This window comes from Leguminivora glycinivorella, chromosome 7 (genome assembly GCF_023078275.1).
Source record: "Leguminivora glycinivorella isolate SPB_JAAS2020 chromosome 7, LegGlyc_1.1, whole genome shotgun sequence".
NCBI classification, from domain to species: domain Eukaryota; kingdom Metazoa; phylum Arthropoda; class Insecta; order Lepidoptera; family Tortricidae; genus Leguminivora; species Leguminivora glycinivorella.
Window position 1 is genome coordinate 6,152,310 of NC_062977.1, and position 20,146 is coordinate 6,172,455.

Genomic DNA, 20,146 nt, shown 5'->3' on the forward strand with positions numbered 1-20,146 from the left:
TATCTACCTTAATTATACACTGAGATAAATATATTATATATGTATAATATAACAAGCATTAAGTTCGCCATTTGTACTGTATGTTGTGCAATAAAGGTTAATAAATAAATAACAGCGTCAGTATAAGTCTTTCTCTCTCTCTCTGTTTTATTTTTTGTTTTATTAGAAATGGACTTACTCATGGCCACAGAGTCCACAGACTAGCCCAGGCAAAGACGTGGCCTACGATGGAGCGAGCTCGCCCAGAAGTCTCTTCAGCAGGGTTAACACACGATTGCCGCGAGAGTATGTCGCCGCGAGATAGACTACCCGTCCTTATGTCTTTAATACAGTTATTATAGAAGAAGACGTGTCATCTATCTCGCGGTTACATACTCCCGCGGCAATCATATACTAGGCCTACTACCTTCATTTCAAGGTTACTGGATTATATAAGGTCCTAATTTATTCGTTGCAGATATTTTAACACATGATACTTTACATTAAAATAATTAACTTTAAATATAAATTAAGACATCTTTTCATGTAACTTTTTTGATTTCATTTTCCTAACAAAAAAATTAATTATAATTTCGTCTAAAATAAATCATCATGTGCATTATCAAATGTCACAATAACACTGTCTGTCATGTCAACAATTGTTTCATAATTGTTTGTTGTAAATGTCGGCGGGAAAACTGCACATGTCATTGAAGTGGCCAGTTACAGTTAAGTGGTACGTAAAAGAGGTACTAGAATCTGTTCAATGAGTTTTCATTTAATAATCACATAAACAGGGTGTTTTTACGTAGCAAATTTGTTTTTCCGTTTTCTCCAAAAAAAACATCGTAAAAGCTATAATGTTTCACGGTTTAATATACTCCAGAGACCGAGTACTATCAGCTGTAAAAATATCTGCATCTAATAAATTAGGACCTTATATAGATAAGCTGGGAAATAATATACTGTTTCTTGATAGTAGGTATTATTATTGCGTTACGAATGGAATCTAACAAACGAATAAGTTAACATTCTAACTTCGAGCGTCATCTTTCAATGATTTTAAATTCGTAAATATCAAATGGCATTTATTCCATCGATTCTGAGAAAGTCATCGGTACATGCTAGGATATGAATATGAGCCGAGTTTAGGATTCTTCACATGTTTTACCCAGATTAATGCCCATGTGCTCTTAAGAATGTATTATGTAGTAAGTAGCAAAATGTTTTGGAAAAGTTGTGTAAAAAGGTGTACCCAGACTTTTTTTATAGGTTCCTAACAAAGTGCAACTTTTATCTGCCGCAACCCTACTAGTGTTTCATCTACAGTTCAGTCGTGCCTCGACACTCGTTATAAAGTTTGATGCTCTTAGTTCGTACTTTGAGTTGAAGAATATTATTTTCGTACTTTCATTACTTTCAGTTTGTAAAGCGATTTCAGCTTTGCGGTGCGCAGACAGGTTCCCAGCAGACTTTAGTTGACAAAGTTCTATGTTAACAAAGTTAAAGGAGAGAAAGTAATCTTTCTTCGGTTTCGCCGAATGTCCCAGATGTTGATCTGAAGCAGCTTACAGTAAACGCCCATAAAGAACGCACATCGGTTTTTGGAAAAAGGCAATTTTTGACGACCGGTCTGGCGTAGTTGGTAGTGACCGTGCCTGCTAAGCCGCGGTCCCGGGTTCGAATCCCGGTAAGGACATTTATTTGTGTGATGAGCACAGATATTTGTTCCTGAGTCATGGATGTTTTCTATGTATACCTCTATAAGTATAAAATAAATAAATATAAATAAATATTATAGGACATTCTTACACAGATTGACTGAGCCCCACGGTAAGCTCAAGAAGGCTTGTGTTGTGGGTACTCAGACAATGATATATATAATATAAATATAAATACTTATATACATAGAAAACATCCATGACTCAGGAACAAATATCTGTGCTCATCACACAAATAAATGCCCTTACCGGGATTCGAACCCGGGACCGCGGCGCAGCAGGCAGGGTCACTACCGACTGCGCTAGACCGGTCGTCAAAGTATGTATTTATCTATATAAGTATGTATATTGTCGCCAAGCACCCATAGTACAAGCTTTGCTTAGTTTGGGGCTATTAGGTAGATCTAAGGTGTCCCCTAATATTTATTATTTATTATTATTAAAAATTTACATCAAATACCTAAGCAAGAAAGAAACAACGCTCTACGAAGACGAAACGACGATGTGCATTCTTTATGGCCGTTTACTGTACGAGTAAACCGCGAAAATACATAATTTGATGAGCCGGAGTTTAGACAACTTGACATTGGGTGGCAACGTTACAATGTTTATACTTATGTCTGTCTTCTTAATACTATAATTAGCGCGAACAGCGTTCATATTTTTTTAGCAAATAGAAACATCTGCAAACGGTGCAACTAGGCTTAGAATAAATTTAAAAGCGGCTCAGGCGACAAGAGTGCTAGTATTAATCCAGAGGTCGTGAATTCATGTCTCACCCAAGGCTTATTTTAGCCTAGTGCTTAGAAACCCGCAGAATTATACTTGGCGTCAAAATTTTGGACACAATGGCAATTTCTTCCAACAAACTACGTAATTACTTGTAGCTTGTCTAGCGTATCTTTTTCCGTTGTTTGTTCATTTTACGTCTAACTCACCTACTCGTCGAACGGAGATACTACTTATCGTAAATCTACTCTGTTTCTATATTAATTTCTATTCCAAAGGAATTGTCTGAATACTTAAACGAGATGCTCATCCCTAGTTTTCAACGCTATCTTGCTTAGTTTGCTTTTACCTGGTCTAAGTTTTCCAACGAAGTTTTGTACAAGGCGAATACTCGTCCACCAATGACTAGGTACCATTATCGTGGTCCTACCGATTAAGAACTTTCTGAACTTATAACAGGTACCTATCTATAACAGGGATAATTTGGAATGGAAATGACGGACGGACAGGAATGACGTTAGCCGCGTAAGCTGAAGACCCGGGTTCGATTCCCGGCTCGGCCACCAGTGGGCCTTGTCGTTTTTTCTTTCGTGTATGATATCTATTTCAGTTTATAAGGGATAATTTAGATATGAACCCTATTAATCTGCATGACTTAAAAATGAAAAATCGAATTGACATCACGATAATGATCGTCATCATAGATTAACGGGAATTCTGTGGTGAATACACGGGAATTTCAATTCAATTTCAATATCTAATATAATGATGGTAATTATTCACATGTACGTTAGTTTTCTTATTATTTTATCAAATATATTTTCTTATGTACCACAGATTATCCCAGGTATAAGTAATAAGTAAGGATAAGTCTTTCCCAGGAATACAATACATACTTAGTATTCTAATAAGAATGTACAACCTCTTTGAAGTCCGATTTAAGGTGTATTCAATTGCAGTTCGGGAAAAGTTATTAGTCATTAAATTAGTCATTGAAGCTGAATTTGAACTTCGTATTTGCCTTTACCGGGAAACCGTTGCTGTCTGGAAAAGGGTTAAGTATTGAAGCTTTTGGCGCAGTAGGCCTATCCCATTTCATTTCCACTCCATCACTCTCTCTGCATTATGATGGATGTATCTAATTTATCTCAGAACAGAACGCATCAAGCCTGACAAGACATTATGGGGGTAATTTATTTTCTCCCATTTCGCAATATTATACAATACTACCATAAACATCATGGTGACATCACACATAATTTTCGTTGTACTAACAGCAACACTTAGCTAACCATTGGTAGACGTTATGCACTTGTAATAAGGATTACAAATGTACAGCTAACAGTGTTGTCGATGGTAATTCAAGTAGATTTTGCTGCATAAGAGCCTTGTGCTTTCTTAGTAACATTTTTCATATCAGGGCCATTTTTTTCAAAGTTGTCCCCCCCCCACTTTTCTTTTGGATTTGGAAATTTTATGTGGTTTCCACTCAGAATCGCGAGCTTTTTCAATCTTAATATCAGAAAAAAAATGACCCAATTTTTTCCCATTCCGTTACCATTTTTTCATACATTTTGTATGGCGGTAACGGAATGGAAGGTCTGAAAAATGTATGGAAATCTTGGGGCATTTTTCTTCTCCTATCAGGATCGAATGAGCTCGCGATTCTGAGTATGAATCGCGTAAAAAGTACCCATGCTACAAAAAAAGTGGGGTGGATAATTTTGAAAAAAAAAAAATGGCCCATCAATAGGATATAGGAGTACAATGCTTGGGAACGCGCATATCTCATGTGATTAGGTAGCTCAAGGAGTTGGAACTTAGAAGTGGTACTTTTGTTATATATTTCAGAAATGGGCTAAAAAGTTAAGGGTCTGTATACAGTAGCCATCAAATTTATATCGAAGCGGTGTAGGTGGTCATAAATAGTTGAACAACTTGAACACTCTTCTATTTAAATGTCTACTGACTATTGGTCTGACAATCAAATCGATTCTATTTTTGAGCACTTAGGCCCCTATATTTGACGAATACACTTATTTGATGTCGACTGTAATTTATTTGCAACTACTTGTCTCCAGTGCATGGTGCATTAATTAATATAAGTGCCTGCTTATTTACATCAAGTGTCTTAGAAAGGATATCAGGAGTGTTATCAATACTTTCCTTAACCTTTCCACAGATCATATAATACTTCGGATGCGTCTGTCAAAAAATTGTCATTCATAAATATTAGTCATCCCACAGAACTTAATTTAGATAGAAGAACAAATTCATATATTTGTATAGGGGCCGAGCGTGTCAAATTTTGTACTGAAGTTGATTCTTGCCTGTAATTTTAAATATGTCTCAGGCTCTTGATTGTTCATAATTTTTGTGTTGTTGCAATTGAATATCACGTAACGAGGCATTTTTTATGTTTTGGTTGACTTCAACTTACAAAAATTGACGCCCGAAAGCTGCAAGCTGCGAGTAAAGACGGACAACTCAGTGGATTTCACTGAGTTCATTTGACACGCTAAGTAGATACGTTTGCTTGATCTATTCTATGGTATATATGACATCTGTGAGTCATCCATACTAATATTATAAATGGGAAAGTGTGTGTGTGTTTGTTTGTCCGCCTTTCACGGCAAAACGGAGCGACGAGTTGACGTGATTTTTTAAGTTGAGGGGATCGAGTCGAGTGACATAAGCTACTTTTTGTCTCTTTCTAATGCGAGCGAAGTCGCGGGCAGAAGCTAGTATGTAATAAGTACATGTTAAAGTTAAAATAATATGGAGCAGATCTGCTCCTAATAGTCCATGGGCCAGCTGGTCTAATTTTGCCAAACGGTATAATTTGGGGGTACTAAGTTTCCTTTTTACAGCAGTTAGGTAGGCCTATAAGGATGTTAAAAAACCATGATTGCCATCTCAAAATGGTAGCTAAACAAAATGGCCGCCAATCCAAGATGGCGGATATTGAGTTTTAAAAAATCGACCACAACTCCAGAAGTATTGGTCCGATTTCATTTTTATTTTTTTTAAACGAAAGCTCTTTTTCTGTACTTAAATACTTGTCATATTCATTGTTTCGCTAAATTCAACCATTAGTTTACTAACTACGTGGCGGTCAAAAGGTTAATGGTTCTACAGTCTCGACACATGTTAGTCATATACCTAGTACACTTAAATACTTAATTTTCATCATTGAGGTGTGTTGCACATATGGTATCTAAACAAATTTTATCCTAGTACTATCGAATATCTACAAACTCATGGATACTATCATGTTCTATTAACATAAACTATTATTCTAATTGTACAATTGCTAAAATAAACTAAAAACAGCATATTTGTACTATACAACATCTTTTAGTACTGTATGCACCCCAACTGCACACATCTTTTAGTACTGTATGCACTCCAACCTGAAGCTTTTAGTACTGTATGCACAACGGTGAATTTCAACGAAGACAGAATTAAAATTAAGCCTCTAATGTGTTTTTGTAAATTAAGTCTATAAGCAGCATAGAGAGGTTAATTTTGCTAAGTAGACAATGTTTTATTGTCCTGTTGTTTCCAATATACTTAAGGTACATCTGGGAAATTAGAGACCCGCCCGTTAACCCGGAAACCTTACAAACTATACAACTTACGTACAATAGAGATGAAGGAAGTTTGTTAACAGTTGACCTTTGTTATTTATACTTGTCTTTGTTGTAAGACTTTTTTGTAAAAGGTTTAATAAGATAACAAGTAATTTTTGCGTTTATTACTGCGTTTATTACTAAATTGTATTACCATGGACTTGAAGCTCAAGGGTTTGGGCTAGATTAGATAAGTACAATAACATGCCTTTGTAAAAACAGTTTTTGGACCTAAAATTGTCCAACTTTGACGTTAAATATCACAGAAACAAATGAGCTGTGAAGTAATTATGGCATAATATTTTGCTTAAAGACGACGCTGTTAATAAAATAGTCTCTAGAAACCATATTGGTACTAACCAATGAATTAAAATCAAAGGCCATTAGCGTAGAGGTTGGTGAATTGAAAAACCTAGAATCTATCTTTTTTTTTCAGAGAAATTTCCTCATAGCAGGCAGTTGGCAACCTACAGAGGCTCTGACAGTGTGGGACATCACTGCCAAGAAGAAGGTCTCCATCGTGCGCGTGCAGAACCGGCGACCGGACGTCGATGGCGAATACATCTACGCGTGCCGGTTTTGGAATTCTAGTAAGGTAGGTTTATATCTTAAAGGCCGGCGACGCACCTCCTCACCTCTGGTGTTTCGGGTGTCCATAGGCGGCGGTGACCGCTTACCATCAGGCGACCTGTCTGCTCGTTTGCCTCCTATCCCATAAACAAAATATATATATATCATTATTAGCCTAATACTGCACGACAAGGAGATAATAGGCACGACAGTGTCTCGCGCGCGATATAGACTACGGCCGTTTTCTCGCGACTAGAGACGCATTATTCTATCTCGTGGGTGAGATATTGCTCAGCTCGTCATATGCTTGCCCTGCTGATCTTGAACTGAAAACTCGAACTATAAACAGTTATCGCAACTATGGGAGCAAAACTTTAACAAAACCTTAGAGCTGACATAAATTTAAAATAAAACCAAGATTATTATTTTCAGATCAGTGTTAAATTTGATTTTATTCCTGAATCCAAGATTTCTAATGCATACGTACTACAAGGACATTAATATTTTCATCGCTGTAAGTACTCTAGAATGTCCACTTAGCAAGTTTTGTTAAAGTTTTGCTCCCATAGTTCCGATCACTGACTATAAATAGTTTCGACCCTTTTATAAGGCGCCATAACCACGCGTAGTGTATGGAGAACTCTCAAGAATCGATGGCAATGTAAGATAGTGCCAGGTTATACTTATAATGTGGGTCTAGAAATCTTCTTCTTATCAGTCGTCATGTCAGTCTGTTGAAAACAGGTCCCTCCATAGGTACCTGTTCCTTGCCAAGCGCATAGCCTCGTGCTAATTGCATCAGTCTAGAAATACCAATGCCTAAAGTGAATAAAATGATTAATGTTTTTTTTAATAAAACATATTCACATAATAATTACTTGAACAACTTTAATACACAACAAAATACCAGTAAAAATATTCACGTCAGAAGTTTTACATCCCATCGAGCGTCAATCAACTGAAGTATCAATCAACTCGCACTGAAGTAGTAATTGCACTTGAAAAACATGCGCGTTTCTACTCTATACTCGTAAATATTGTAATCGTTCATAGTTCACTGAAACTTTGTGAACTTCATTCAAAGGACGTACCTAAAGTGTTTAAGGTGTGTGCAGGTAAATCGGGCACTATACATAATGCCTGGGCATTATGAATAATGCCCATTGTAAGTGGGCAGTTTGATAATAACTATTCAAATAATTAAATTGCCCGGGCGTTATACATAATGCCCATCCTCTGTTGGGCAAAGTAATAATAACACATCGAATAGCTGAATTTTTCCCGGGCATTATACATAATGCCCATCCTCTGTTGGGCAAAGTGATAATAACATATCGAATAGCTGAATTTTGCCCGGGCATTATACATAATGCCCATCCTCTGTTGGGCAAAGTAATAATACCACACCGAATAGCTGAATTTTGCCCGGGCATTATACATAATGCCCATCCTCTGTTGGGCAAAGTGATAATAACATACCGAATAGCTGAATTTTGCCCGGGCATTATACATCATCCTCTGTTGGGCAAAGTAATAATAACATACCAAATAACTGAATTTTTCCCAAGAATAGAGATTTTTTATTTTATTTACAGAAATAAAATTACACAGTATGAGAATCCATACTAATATTAAAATAGGAAATTAAATAATAAATGGGAAAGTGTCATAACGTCGGCGGCCTGCTGAACGGATCGCCAGAATCTGGCTACCGCAGTCTCACCTCTCGACAACCTTTCAGCCACTCTTTTTAAGTGTTGCTCTGTTGTCGCACCGTGTGTGTGGCCGTTTTGCAGGGCCCACTCAATGAGTTGGCAAGTCACCGCTTGTCTTTTACAATTGTGAGACTTATTGTCAGGTGCCCGATAGTTTCCTCCCATAGTCCTCTATCCAGTTCATCCAACTTCTAAAACAATAACCCATGACTTTAGCTCCCATCGTAGCACAAAAGTGCTGCATTGCAATAGTCTTTGCACCTGGCGGGGACCATCTACGGTTGTATCATATCATATTGTGCGCTCGGGGTGGTATCCGCCACGTGTATCCCTTGCCTTTAGATTAAAATGTCTTAAAAGGCCTCTGTGCTGTTGGCTTTGGCCCCACGCATGCCTCCCAAAGGTCCACGCATGTCCACGATCCAGAGATATGCAAAAGACACACCGAATAGCTGAATTTTGCCCGGGCATTATCCATAATGCCGATCATCTGTTGGGCAAAGTGATAATAACATACCGAATAGCTCAATTTCGCCCGGGAATTATACATAATGCCCGTCCTCTGTTGGGCAGAGTAATAATAAAACATGTAGCAAAGCTAATAGATGGATTGGCGCAGCTTCAGCAGACTTTCGTGCCGTTCTGTTCAAGAGACTGTATGCAGTTTCATATCAAACTACAAAGGACACCGTCGCGAGCCGCCTGCAGTGCCGTAGGACCTCTTGATGTCAAGGATGGCTAAGATAGGACTTATAATCAATTATTTAGAGTTAAACGACAAGTCCGACATAGGCCGCAGATCAGAGCTCGCTTCGAGCCTTAGTGAGACATAGATGATGTCGGGGGAGGGCGAGAGCCATAAGGCAGAGCTACCGGTAAGCGCTATCATAAAAGTGTACTTTCACGCATGGCAAAGATGGTGAAACGCCTAGTTTGGTTAGTAGGTATGACCAAGTGTCCCTTTCTCGCTAGGAGAGGGATAAAATAGCACTTTAGGTGTCAAAAAGCAATTGTTAATAAACTTAGATGATGAACTAGCTCTGCAGAATGCGTACGTAAATGCATGCTGTTCCTTTAAAAACATAAAAATCACCATATGTATACCTTTCAGATTTGAGGAGTTCCCTCGATTTCTCCAGGATCCATCATCAGAACTGGGTTCTGATAAAAGTGAGACCAATCTGTATTATATGCATATACCTACATTCAATCATATTTCTAAATCGGTCCAGTAACGGCGGAGATATCGTGGAACAAACATAAAAATAATTTTTAAGAAAAAAAACCGTCGCCTTTCGGGTTCTGGTGAAAGCTACTTGCGAATGTTGGATTATGTAGAAATGTGTAAGTATTTTTTAAAACTGCTTTTAATGCTTTAATTATTAGATGGCAACACAAATGAATATACGTATAACGTTAAGGTTTGAGGAGTTTCCTCAATTCCTCATGAATCCGATTATATTATAAGAAATCGAAGCTTGACAAACTTTGACTTCAAAATTTATGCTTAACAAACATAACTAAATAAATGTCACTGTTCTGAACTTAAATGCATGCTTTTCTTACAAAAATACCAAAGTCACTATGAGTGTGCCGTTCAGGTTTGAGGAGTTTGGTTCTGGCCATCATCAGCAGTTCCACTGCACCAAATGTCACTGTTCTGGACGAAAGTGCATGCTGTTCTTATAAAAATACCAAAGTCACTATAAGCGTGCCGTTCAGATTTGAGGAGTTCGGTTCTGACCATCATCAGATATTCCACTGCACCAAATGTCACTGTTCTGGACGAAAGTGCATGCTGTTCTTATAAAAACGGCAAAGTCACTATAAGCGTGCCGTTCAGATTTGAGGAGTTTGGTTCTGGCCATCATCAGCAGTTCCACTGCACCAAATGTCACTGTTCTGGACGAAAGTGCATGCTGTTCTTATAAAAATACCAAAGTCACTATAAGCGTGCCGTTCAGATTTGAGGAGTTCGGTTCTGACCATCATCAGAAATTCCACTGCACCAAATGTCACTCTTCTGGACGAAAGTGCATGCTGTTCTTATAAAAATGGCAAAGTCACTATAAGCGTGCCGTTCAGATTTGAGGAGTTTGGTTCTGGCCATCATCAGCAGTTCCACTGCACCAAATGTCACTCTTCTGGACGAAAGTGCATGCTGTTCTTATAAAAATACCAAAGTCACTATAAGCGTGCCGTTCAGATTTGAGGAGTTCGGTTCTGACCATCATCAGAAATTCCACTGCACCAAATGTCACTGTTCTGGACGAAAGTGCATGCTGTTCGTATAAAAATACCAAAGTCACTATAAGCGTGCCGTTCAGATTTGAAGAGTTCCGTTCTGGCCATCATCAGCAGTTCCACTGCACCATATGTCAGTGTTCCGTACCTAAATGCATGCTGTTCCTTTAAAAACACAAAAATCACTATATGTATGCCTTTCAGATTTGAGGAGTTCCCTCGATTTCTCCAGGATCCCATCATCAGAACTGGGTTCTGAGAAAAATGGGACCAATCTGTATGCATATACATTCAATCAAAAAAAAAATTTTCAAAATCGGTCCAGTAACGACGGAGATATCGAGGAACAAACATAAAAAATAAAAAAAAAATAAAAAAAAAAAAACATACAGACGACTTGATAACCGTCCTTCTTGAGATATGAGGCGACGGTTAAAAATACAGACGAATTGAGAACCACCTTCCTTGAGATTTAAGGGCGGCGGTTAAAAAGTATGCTTAGTCAAGAAAGCGCAATTTACATTTCATTATTTGTTAGGAAACACCCAGTATACTTATTAAACTTATTATCAAATTGCCCAACAATCACGTAGCAGTATCATAATGCCCGGTCAATGTGATGAAAATGACGTTCAAGCAAACTTGTTAAACTTATTATCAAATTGCCCAACAATCACGTAGCAGTATCATAATGCCCGGGCAATGTGATAAAAAATGGCGTTCAGAAAAACCTGTTAAATTTATTATCAAATTGCCCAACGATTACGTAGCAGCATAATAATGACCGGGCAATGTGATAAAAAATGGCGTTCATGCAAACTTGTTAAACTTATTATCAATTTGCCCAACGATCACGTAGCATTATCATAATGACCGGGCAATGTGATAAAAAATGGCGTCTAGACAATGATTAATCACTTTGCCCAATACAGCTAGGCATTATTCATAATGCCCGGGCATTATACATAATGCCCTTGTTAATCACTTGGTCCATAACATATATATATATATTATTCATAAGATATTTTACGCACAAAGCAATGATTAATTGAGTATGAGTAGCAAATGATCCGTTAAAGAGCGTAGGTACCTAAGTTTTTATTTTAATAACAACTGCTAAGGGGTCCTTACATCACCTTCCTCTTCTTTAAATCCTGTTACCCTCTGTTGGAGTGTAGGGCTCGAATCATATTTCTCCATTTATTCCTCCATTCTCCGCAGGCAGTGCAGGGCAGGGCAGTTTGGGTAACTTCCTCCCACCCCATCCCTAACACCCTGAGCTCTGAACTGAACAGACCGATGCCAAGACCCTACCTTCTACGAGTGTAAAAATAAAAATCTTTCCTACCCGAAGGTTCCTCTTGTACATTCTTGAATACTGTGTCTGAAGTGACATATTATGAACACAGCCACAGCCTGTGTTCCTGTCATAGTGGTTTTATAATTATGTATTTAAGTCCTTTTATCCATACTATATATAATATTATAAATGGGAAAGTGTGTCGTCTGTTTGTTTGTCCGTCTTTCACGGTAAAACACGAATTGACGTGATTTTTTAAGTGGAGATAGTTGAAGGGATGGAGAGTGACATAGGCTACTGTTTGCATCTTTTTAACGCGAGCGAAGCCGCGGGCAAAAGCTAGTATAATATATATCGTTGTCTGAGTACCCACAACACAAGCCTTCTTGAGCTTACCGTGGAGCTTTGTCAATCTGTGTAAACATCCTCCTATTTTTTTTTATTAAATAAAAGAACCTAAGAACTAAGCCGAATACTTAAATGAAAATAATAAATCAAATAAATGACAAGCAATTAAGAATAAGTTAATTAAACCTACCTCTCTAAAACCCTTAAATCCATCACCATATCTAAGAAATAAGCAATTTTAACTTATTGACATTGTTGGTGTAAATATTATAAGTGTAAAGTTTAATTTCAGATATCTGCGTCAAACGGTTTCTGAAAATTAAGCATTTAACCGATTTGCAATATCAAACTGATCTCGATATCGTCTTGGATCTCATTTGTGTTTTGACATGTTCTTAAATTGGTCTCATTCGATTTTCGTCACCCATTCTTCATTCATCATTTTCGTCAGTAATCTTGTCCTCTGTGATCACATTTTCATTTTGTCTTTTTCTTAAACCATCTCACTCGTTATTCTTCTAATCGTTTTTGGTCATATTTTAAGTTTGGATCTGAGATTAAGAAAACAGATCAGATAAGACAGCGAACATGACCAAAAATATGACGAATGTGCGCAAGCTTTTGTCGCCGACTGTACTTTTCTTTCAACAGTCATCTACTGCTTGCCGAGACGTTTCTTAAAACCCCTTACTCGATGGGGATACGACGTTTCATAACAGAGTTCCTATGACCACCTTTCTGATCCATCATCAGATCAGCTCCATGATACCATAATATTGCATTGTCACGTAATTTACATATGTGTGCAAAATTTCAGCCCAATCGGAAACCGGGAAGTGGGTCAAATTTAGCTTCTACGTTTTGACCCCAACTAACATACTAAATATAACAAGGCAAGTTGAATAAAAGCTTGTAAAAAATGCAAACAACAAGCATGATTAAAAACTGATGAACAAAAGTGATGAAAAAAGAATGGGTGACGAAAGGACAATGCTTAAGATTAATTTATGAGCTTAACAAAAAATAATGCGACAATTCAACACGGTATACTTACCTTGAAAAGTGATTCGTGGAAAAAGTTTTGTACGGAATGCTAAAAAGCATTTGATATCATAATATTCTATTTTCTGCCGATGTTGGCAGTTGCGATGCTTCAATTTATCCTAGGCTGTTAGAGATTAAAGTGATAAATCAAGTTTACAACCTATTAGTTCTCCGCCAATTCGCAGTTTATACCCCTTTGGAAATATAGGCTTTACACATTAAAAGTACATTAAGGTGAAATGATTGATAGCCTGAGAGGCTTTCACGTCCCAGCCAGGCAGACTGACTAAATGGAATATGGGATTAAACTCATATTTCGTATATTATTTGACAAAGCATATCTGGAGATTACGTGTACTGTAGTAAAGTGGAATACTTTAAGCTTATTCTAGTTCGAATGATTTCTAGATTTTTTAGGATAAAACCCTATTGCCTGTGCTATACTTATAGGGTCACATTTGAGCAGAGCTCCTTTTCTTTAGGGTGCTATAGAAAAGGATACCTATAGTTTTCTTTGTTCTTATTTACTGACAGACTTGTTTGACAGAGTATAACTTTCAACTTTTTGAACCATTCTGTGAGTAATCGAAATTGTTGAGTTGTATTTGATGGTACTTAAATTATTTTAATGTGACCCCAATAGAAAACATATTTTCACCTCACTAGCTCGGAAAGGACTTTTTTATTCTTTAAAAACAGATAGTGAAATCACATTTTATCCTCAAGAGTGCAAAGAATATTTGAAATCCAAACATATCATTTGTTGCTTTTTTAAATATTAATTTCTTGTAAAGCCATGTCCCAGACAGCACCATTTTCTCCCTGTTCTTAAATTGTCTTAACAAATAATGTGATGCGAACGTAAAAACAATTTCTACTTCGACTAAAAACATTAAATTTAAACTATTTTATAACATGATTTTACCATAAAACATTTGAAATCGTACAAGAAATTGTATTTTATTTATTTATTTATTTAGTATTAGGGAAACAAACAGCGGAAATTACACATAAAAGTAGCACAGTAAAGATATTACATTAGCCAATACAGTTTCCACTTATAGATAATAACATTTCAGTTGCTCAGAAAAGACACAAGAAATTAAATCATGCATAATATGATATGTTTACAAGTTACAAGAAAGAAGATAGAGAAATTAATCATTTTTAGGGTTCCGTAGTCAACTAGAACCCTTAATTGGAACTGAATATTTTGACATTGGTCTACAGCTACACTGTTGAAAACATTATTATTGAGAAATTAATCATTTTTATTCACACTAGTAATTGCAGTAACAAATTGGTTCAAGGTCATATTAAATAAGTCATAGTCCTGATATTTGTCGTTATACTTTCTACATGCTCTAATTAGTAATCTGTCTTTAGCATATACTGTACGAGTCATAGGCAAAGCAAAAAGATTTAAGGAGCGAGTTCGGAAGGCGGGGCACCGAAATGATATCCTTGAGAGTAGGTTTGACGACTCAATGTGACCGTTTATCAGCTTATATAAGAAGATTTGATCTTTAATTTCTCTTCGTTTTTCAAGAGAGAGAAGGCTGTTGGCGTCAAAGGTTTGAAACCTGCATTTCATACGTCGGGTGAACTTTTTTTTAATATTTTCAATGACATCTATATGCACACGAAATTTTTGACTCTTCCATTGTACTTATTCAGAACGCACCTTAAGTACCTACCTCTAACATTCCAATCTCAAAACGCGTGACCCGGAACGCACCCAAATAGATTTTTCTTTTGATTCTTATAAAATTTGAAACCTTTGTGGTGTCGTTCGGTGCATCGTGGAAATTTTAATAAACGCAAATAAAATTGACTTGACTTATTTCTGTGCAAGTATGTTCCTCGCTTTAGAGAGGTGAAAAGTTATGTGTTACACACGGGATGCAATAGTACATTACATCAGAGGCCGGGAAAATGAGGATTTCCGGCCAAGTGGGTATATACCCGGATAGGGATACAAGGCCGGGAATCCGTTTTCACGCCGAGGCATGTACCTATAGTGCTTTTCTCAAACATACAATGAAATAAAAAATGTTGTCGAAATTTAAAAAAAAAGTTACTTTGTAGGCCTAGGCCTAAAAAATAATATGAAATCCCTTTACAGTCCTCTCGAGTTGTTGCGCCCAAAAAGCGATACTTCCCAGCCCATTTTAAGGAACGTAAAGTCAATATTTCATTGCATGTTTGAGAAAAGTTATTTTACCTCGTGTGTATTGCAACACTCTCTACGCTCAGGATTCTATTTTTGAACTACTCGCTTCGCTCAGGATTCTAATTTCGAACAACTCGCTTCGCTCGTGGTTCAACCATGGAATCTATTCGCTGGCTCGTAGTTTAACCCTAGAATCCATTCGCTAGTTCGTGTTGCAATTCCACACTCGGATAAAATACAACTTTGCTCCCTTGTATAACAAATAACTATTTTTAAAGTCAGTTTTCCTTTTTACTAATAATTTATTATGTACCTGACTCTTTAGAAATTGGTTATTAAAATAATATATGATTATGATAGTCATCGCAACGCTGATTGAGCAGATTAAAGTAGTAAACGGTTAAATTGTTTAACTACCCCACTTTCTAAGCGAAATCACAAATAAAAAAATCCATGGCATATAAATCCTTTATATTTACTTAACTTTACGCATTTCGAGTTCGCCATGAAGATCGCTGTTTAATTTGAAAACACAATTACCGCAGAATAAACGTGGATATTTGAGAGCGGTGTCTGTCAGGAACAAGCGACCTGCTGACGTTTTTGCAGTTTGTTTTCCTTAAATTTCTCGACGGCTCTGTACATAGGATGGTTACTTAAGAGACAGACAGAAGCGGGTAGTAATACAAGATCATGTTTATTTAACAATAAAAAGTACAACGCTCGTAATGATGGATAAACCTAAACTATATAAAAACAATCTATATCCCAAACTTTCTCTTCTTCAATCGTACACTTGGCAGAGTGGTCGTAGCAGATTTGTGCAATGCATCTACACAGTTGCTGGGATTCACTTTCGGTATTGTTGTGGGACTTTGAACTTTTACTTGCGGTGTCTCTCCATTTCAATGAACAGTTTTATCATCTTTAACTATTATGGCGGAGATTGTTTGTTCGAGCTTCGCCGGTCAGACACACTAGGAAGAAAATATACAGATACGTAGGCGAGGTTCTTAGTGCCTACATTCCTTGAGATAAATAAGATAAAGCCCACATCAAGTTATGCAGTTTTATTTTTTTTTTCACGACCGGTCTGGCCTGGCGTGTAGTGACCCTGCCTGCTAAGCCGCGGTCCCGGGTTCCAATCCCGGTAAGGGCATTTAATTGTGTGATGAACACATATATTTGTTCCAGAGTCATGGATGTTTTCTATGTATATAAGTATGTATATATCTATATAAGTAAGTATATCATCGCCTAGCACCAATAGTACAAGCTTTGCTTAGTTTAGGGCTAGGTTGATCTGTGTAAGGTGTCCCCCAATATTTATTTTTATTTATTATTTATTTATTGCTCAACGTATCGTTCGCCATGGAGCGTCAACGATTATATGTTTGGATAAAAGCCCTGGTGCCGTAGCCGAATGGCATTTCTGCGACGCGAAACGAAAACGAAACGCCGCGAAAGGTAGTCTGGCTCTGTCGCGCAAATGCGCAAGAGCGATAGAGATAGATATACATTTCGTTTCGTTAGCGTTTCGTGACCGTTTGTGCCATTCGGCTATGTACGGTCACGGACTTTAATTGTTGATCCACTTCTAGTTCATTTTATACTGGACATTTCAGAGTTAAGCATAGTTAAGCTATGACGTTCCAGTATAAAATGAGCTAGAAGTGGATCAACAATTAAAGTCCGTGACTGTACCCTGAACACGTTTCTACGAGTCCACTCAAGCTTACCGCCGTAAGCTTCACTCTTGGACCGCAGTTAACCCAAGTGCTAATATTGCTCAACTTTCCAAATCCTCGGTCTTGTATAGTCAAGTTAGATTTGTGTTGAGGCTCTCCGTGGCAAAGTTGGGTAGTTTGGAGCCCGGCTCGATATCAGATCTTAATTGCTCTGGGAACACCCTATACTTTACCTAGATAACCATCAAGTGTTTGGAAATTATAATTACGAAGCCTTCCAAGGGCTCATCTGGTTTACTTAGTCAATACTACCGACCCGCCCTGGCTTCGTACAGATATTATTCATAGGTAAATACATATTATACGACTTCTTACACAGATATGATTGACTGGGCACATATAAATCTTCCTCTTGAATCTATCTATTAATAAAAAGCGCATCAAAATTCGTTTGCGTAGTTTTTAAGATCAAAACATACATATGGACGGACAGACAGACCGGCAAACAGCGAAACCGACTTAGTTTGGTACTACGTAGTGTATAAATGGTATAGTTACCCAGGAAAGGGGAACAAAGCAGCAACGAAATAACTGAAAAATACACGTGAAAAAAATATTGTTAGTATTCTGTAAAAGTTATTTGCATAATTGTTAAGTAATAGTACATTACATCAGAGGCCGGGAAAATGAGGATTTCCGGCCAAGTGGGTATATACCGGATACGGATACGAGGCCGGGAATCCGTTTTCACGCCGAGGCATGTATAGTGCTTTTCTCAAACATACAATGAAATAAAAAAAAATGCTCTAAAGGACAATATTTTATAAAAAAAAGTTACTTTGCAGGCCTAGGCTTAAAAAATAATATGAAATCCCTTTACAGTCCTCTCGAGTGGTTGCGCCCAAAAAGCGATAGTTCCCAGCCCATTTTAAGGAACGTAAAGACAATATTTCATTGCATGTTTGAGAAAAATTAAATTCCGCTAAATACTTAAAACTCTCGTTTTTAACATAAGTTATACGGAATAATTGATAACAACAACTTTATAAATTTAACTAACTCAGTATAATTTTGTAATCAAAGCAACACAACTCCGCTAAGGTCTAGAGTAATTAGTAGAAGACCTAACTCCTAAGTTCTAGATATACTATTATTAATGGTATTTACTTTAAGTTTCATGTTTGAACGTGTATGTTCTAGAATATCTATGTTTTACAAACAGTAATTAAATTAGTTTTCAAGCAGATGTTTAAAACACATTATGCGCTATCTATTGTAAAGTTTCAGTGAAAACTGGACAAAACCCTGTGTAATTTACAATGGCATTTCAAACTATCTCTTTTATTCCTGCTCCGCGAGGTATTTTAGTTACTGCTTGTGACAGGGTCGGTCTGAAAACTATGCAATATCCTGAAACTTTTCAACATATTGGTGTAGCTGGCACCATTTTTCCAGCTTTGTGCATAGAACGTTTGAAAAGTGAGTTTATAACTATTTATAAGTTGGTAACTGTTAAATTTGCCTAAAGATTGACTGGTAGAGAATGCCTTATGGCATTAAGTTCGCCTATTGTACATTGTGTTTCTTTGTTCAATAAAGATTAAATAACTAAATAAATAAATCTGTTGTAAGCCGAGATGAGTTGGGGAAAACTTCAACTGTTAGCTTCAATCATTTATAAGGTAACAGCGGGCCAAATCTCGACTGTAGGGCAATTGTAACTAGTCCATTTTTTCCAATATTACATTATGATGTTGTGTTCTACATGTATCCACTGAACACGCCTACCATAATATAACCGGTGGACACTCTATTTAATAATGCAAAACATTGTAAAACATGGAAAAAATGGACCAGTTGCATTTGTCCCCCAGTCGAGATTTGCCCCGCTGTACCTTTATGGTAAATGAACATTTACAGCTTTTTTTATTAAATTTTGTTTGTTTATTTGTTTTTTAGCCTGTTGTATCCCACCGCTGGACAAAGACCTCCCTCTCTTTTTCCACGCGTCTCGTCGTCGGTTTAAGGCAATGTTTGACCAATCTTTTCGAAAAACATCAAGACAGTTGCCGCCATCTCCTTCGCGGTCTGCCGTCACCCTGCACTCTGATTTAAGTAAGGATTAATTTATTCAACTTTCAGTACAACCGCAAAGCAAAATACGGGATCATAGGCGGCAGTGGTACCAACTGCGTAGAAGTCATCAACCTGCACAACCGCTACATCACCTGCTCGTACCCTGCCGAAGGTTCTGTCCTCGCCATCGCCAGTTACGATGACCTCATCGCCTTCGGAGGTACAGCTCCCGTCCTCAGCGTAGTGAGCTTCCACGATCCCAAACATGAAGAGTACCCTAAGGACTTGGACACATTGCACCCGGCGGACTATGGAGACGTGATCTTACATGATTTTGATGATTTAAGCTTTGCTTCGACTGACGCTTAGCATTATGTAGACGGAAAGTTAGTGCTTAATGGTAAAAGTCTGGATTGAATACACGTTTTAAAATTGGTGCTTTGCTTTGTGTTCGTTAAGTTAGGTGATATATTAGGATTTTCTGTTGGTGCTACAATAATAAGGCAATTGTTTATCTTTAGGTAGGTCCCTAAAAAGTAGGTTTCACTTAAACTCACAGGGTAACGGAACCAACACGTGTTAAGCTTTAAGCGGGGTGTGTTTTACCTACGGCTAAATTATATACGTATTTCCACATTTCCTTATAAAATAAAAACACAATTTTTAACCTTATGATATCAGAAATTGGATTGTTATTGCTATCAAACCCCACTTTTGTATCTTTCATAAAACCGGCTTTTACAATAAACGAAAACAGTCCAGTTTGGGACATACCTTTTCTCATCACCCAATACGTTAAAAGCCATTACGAAAAAAATAGGTAAGTAATTACATGTATTACAAGTCGAGACGTTGTTAACGACCTAAAAGTACTGTACCTTACACGTGTCTTCCACAATTTCAATAAGGCAATTTACTGAAATTACT

General features: G+C 37.3%; 1 protein-coding gene across 1 annotated transcript in view; it reads left to right on the forward strand.

Moving 5' to 3' along the window:
* LOC125227828 overlaps positions 1 to 19,895 on the forward strand; it is a 46,132-nt gene extending 26,237 nt beyond the window's left edge. Inside the window, exons 7-8 of the mRNA XM_048132191.1 lie at positions 6,498 to 6,656; positions 19,286 to 19,895. Of these exons, the coding sequence (XP_047988148.1) occupies positions 6,498 to 6,656; positions 19,286 to 19,588 (462 nt within the window). The 3' untranslated portion in view covers positions 19,589 to 19,895. The remainder of the gene's footprint in view (positions 1 to 6,497; positions 6,657 to 19,285) is intronic.
* The last annotated feature ends 251 nt before the right edge of the window (positions 19,896 to 20,146 follow it).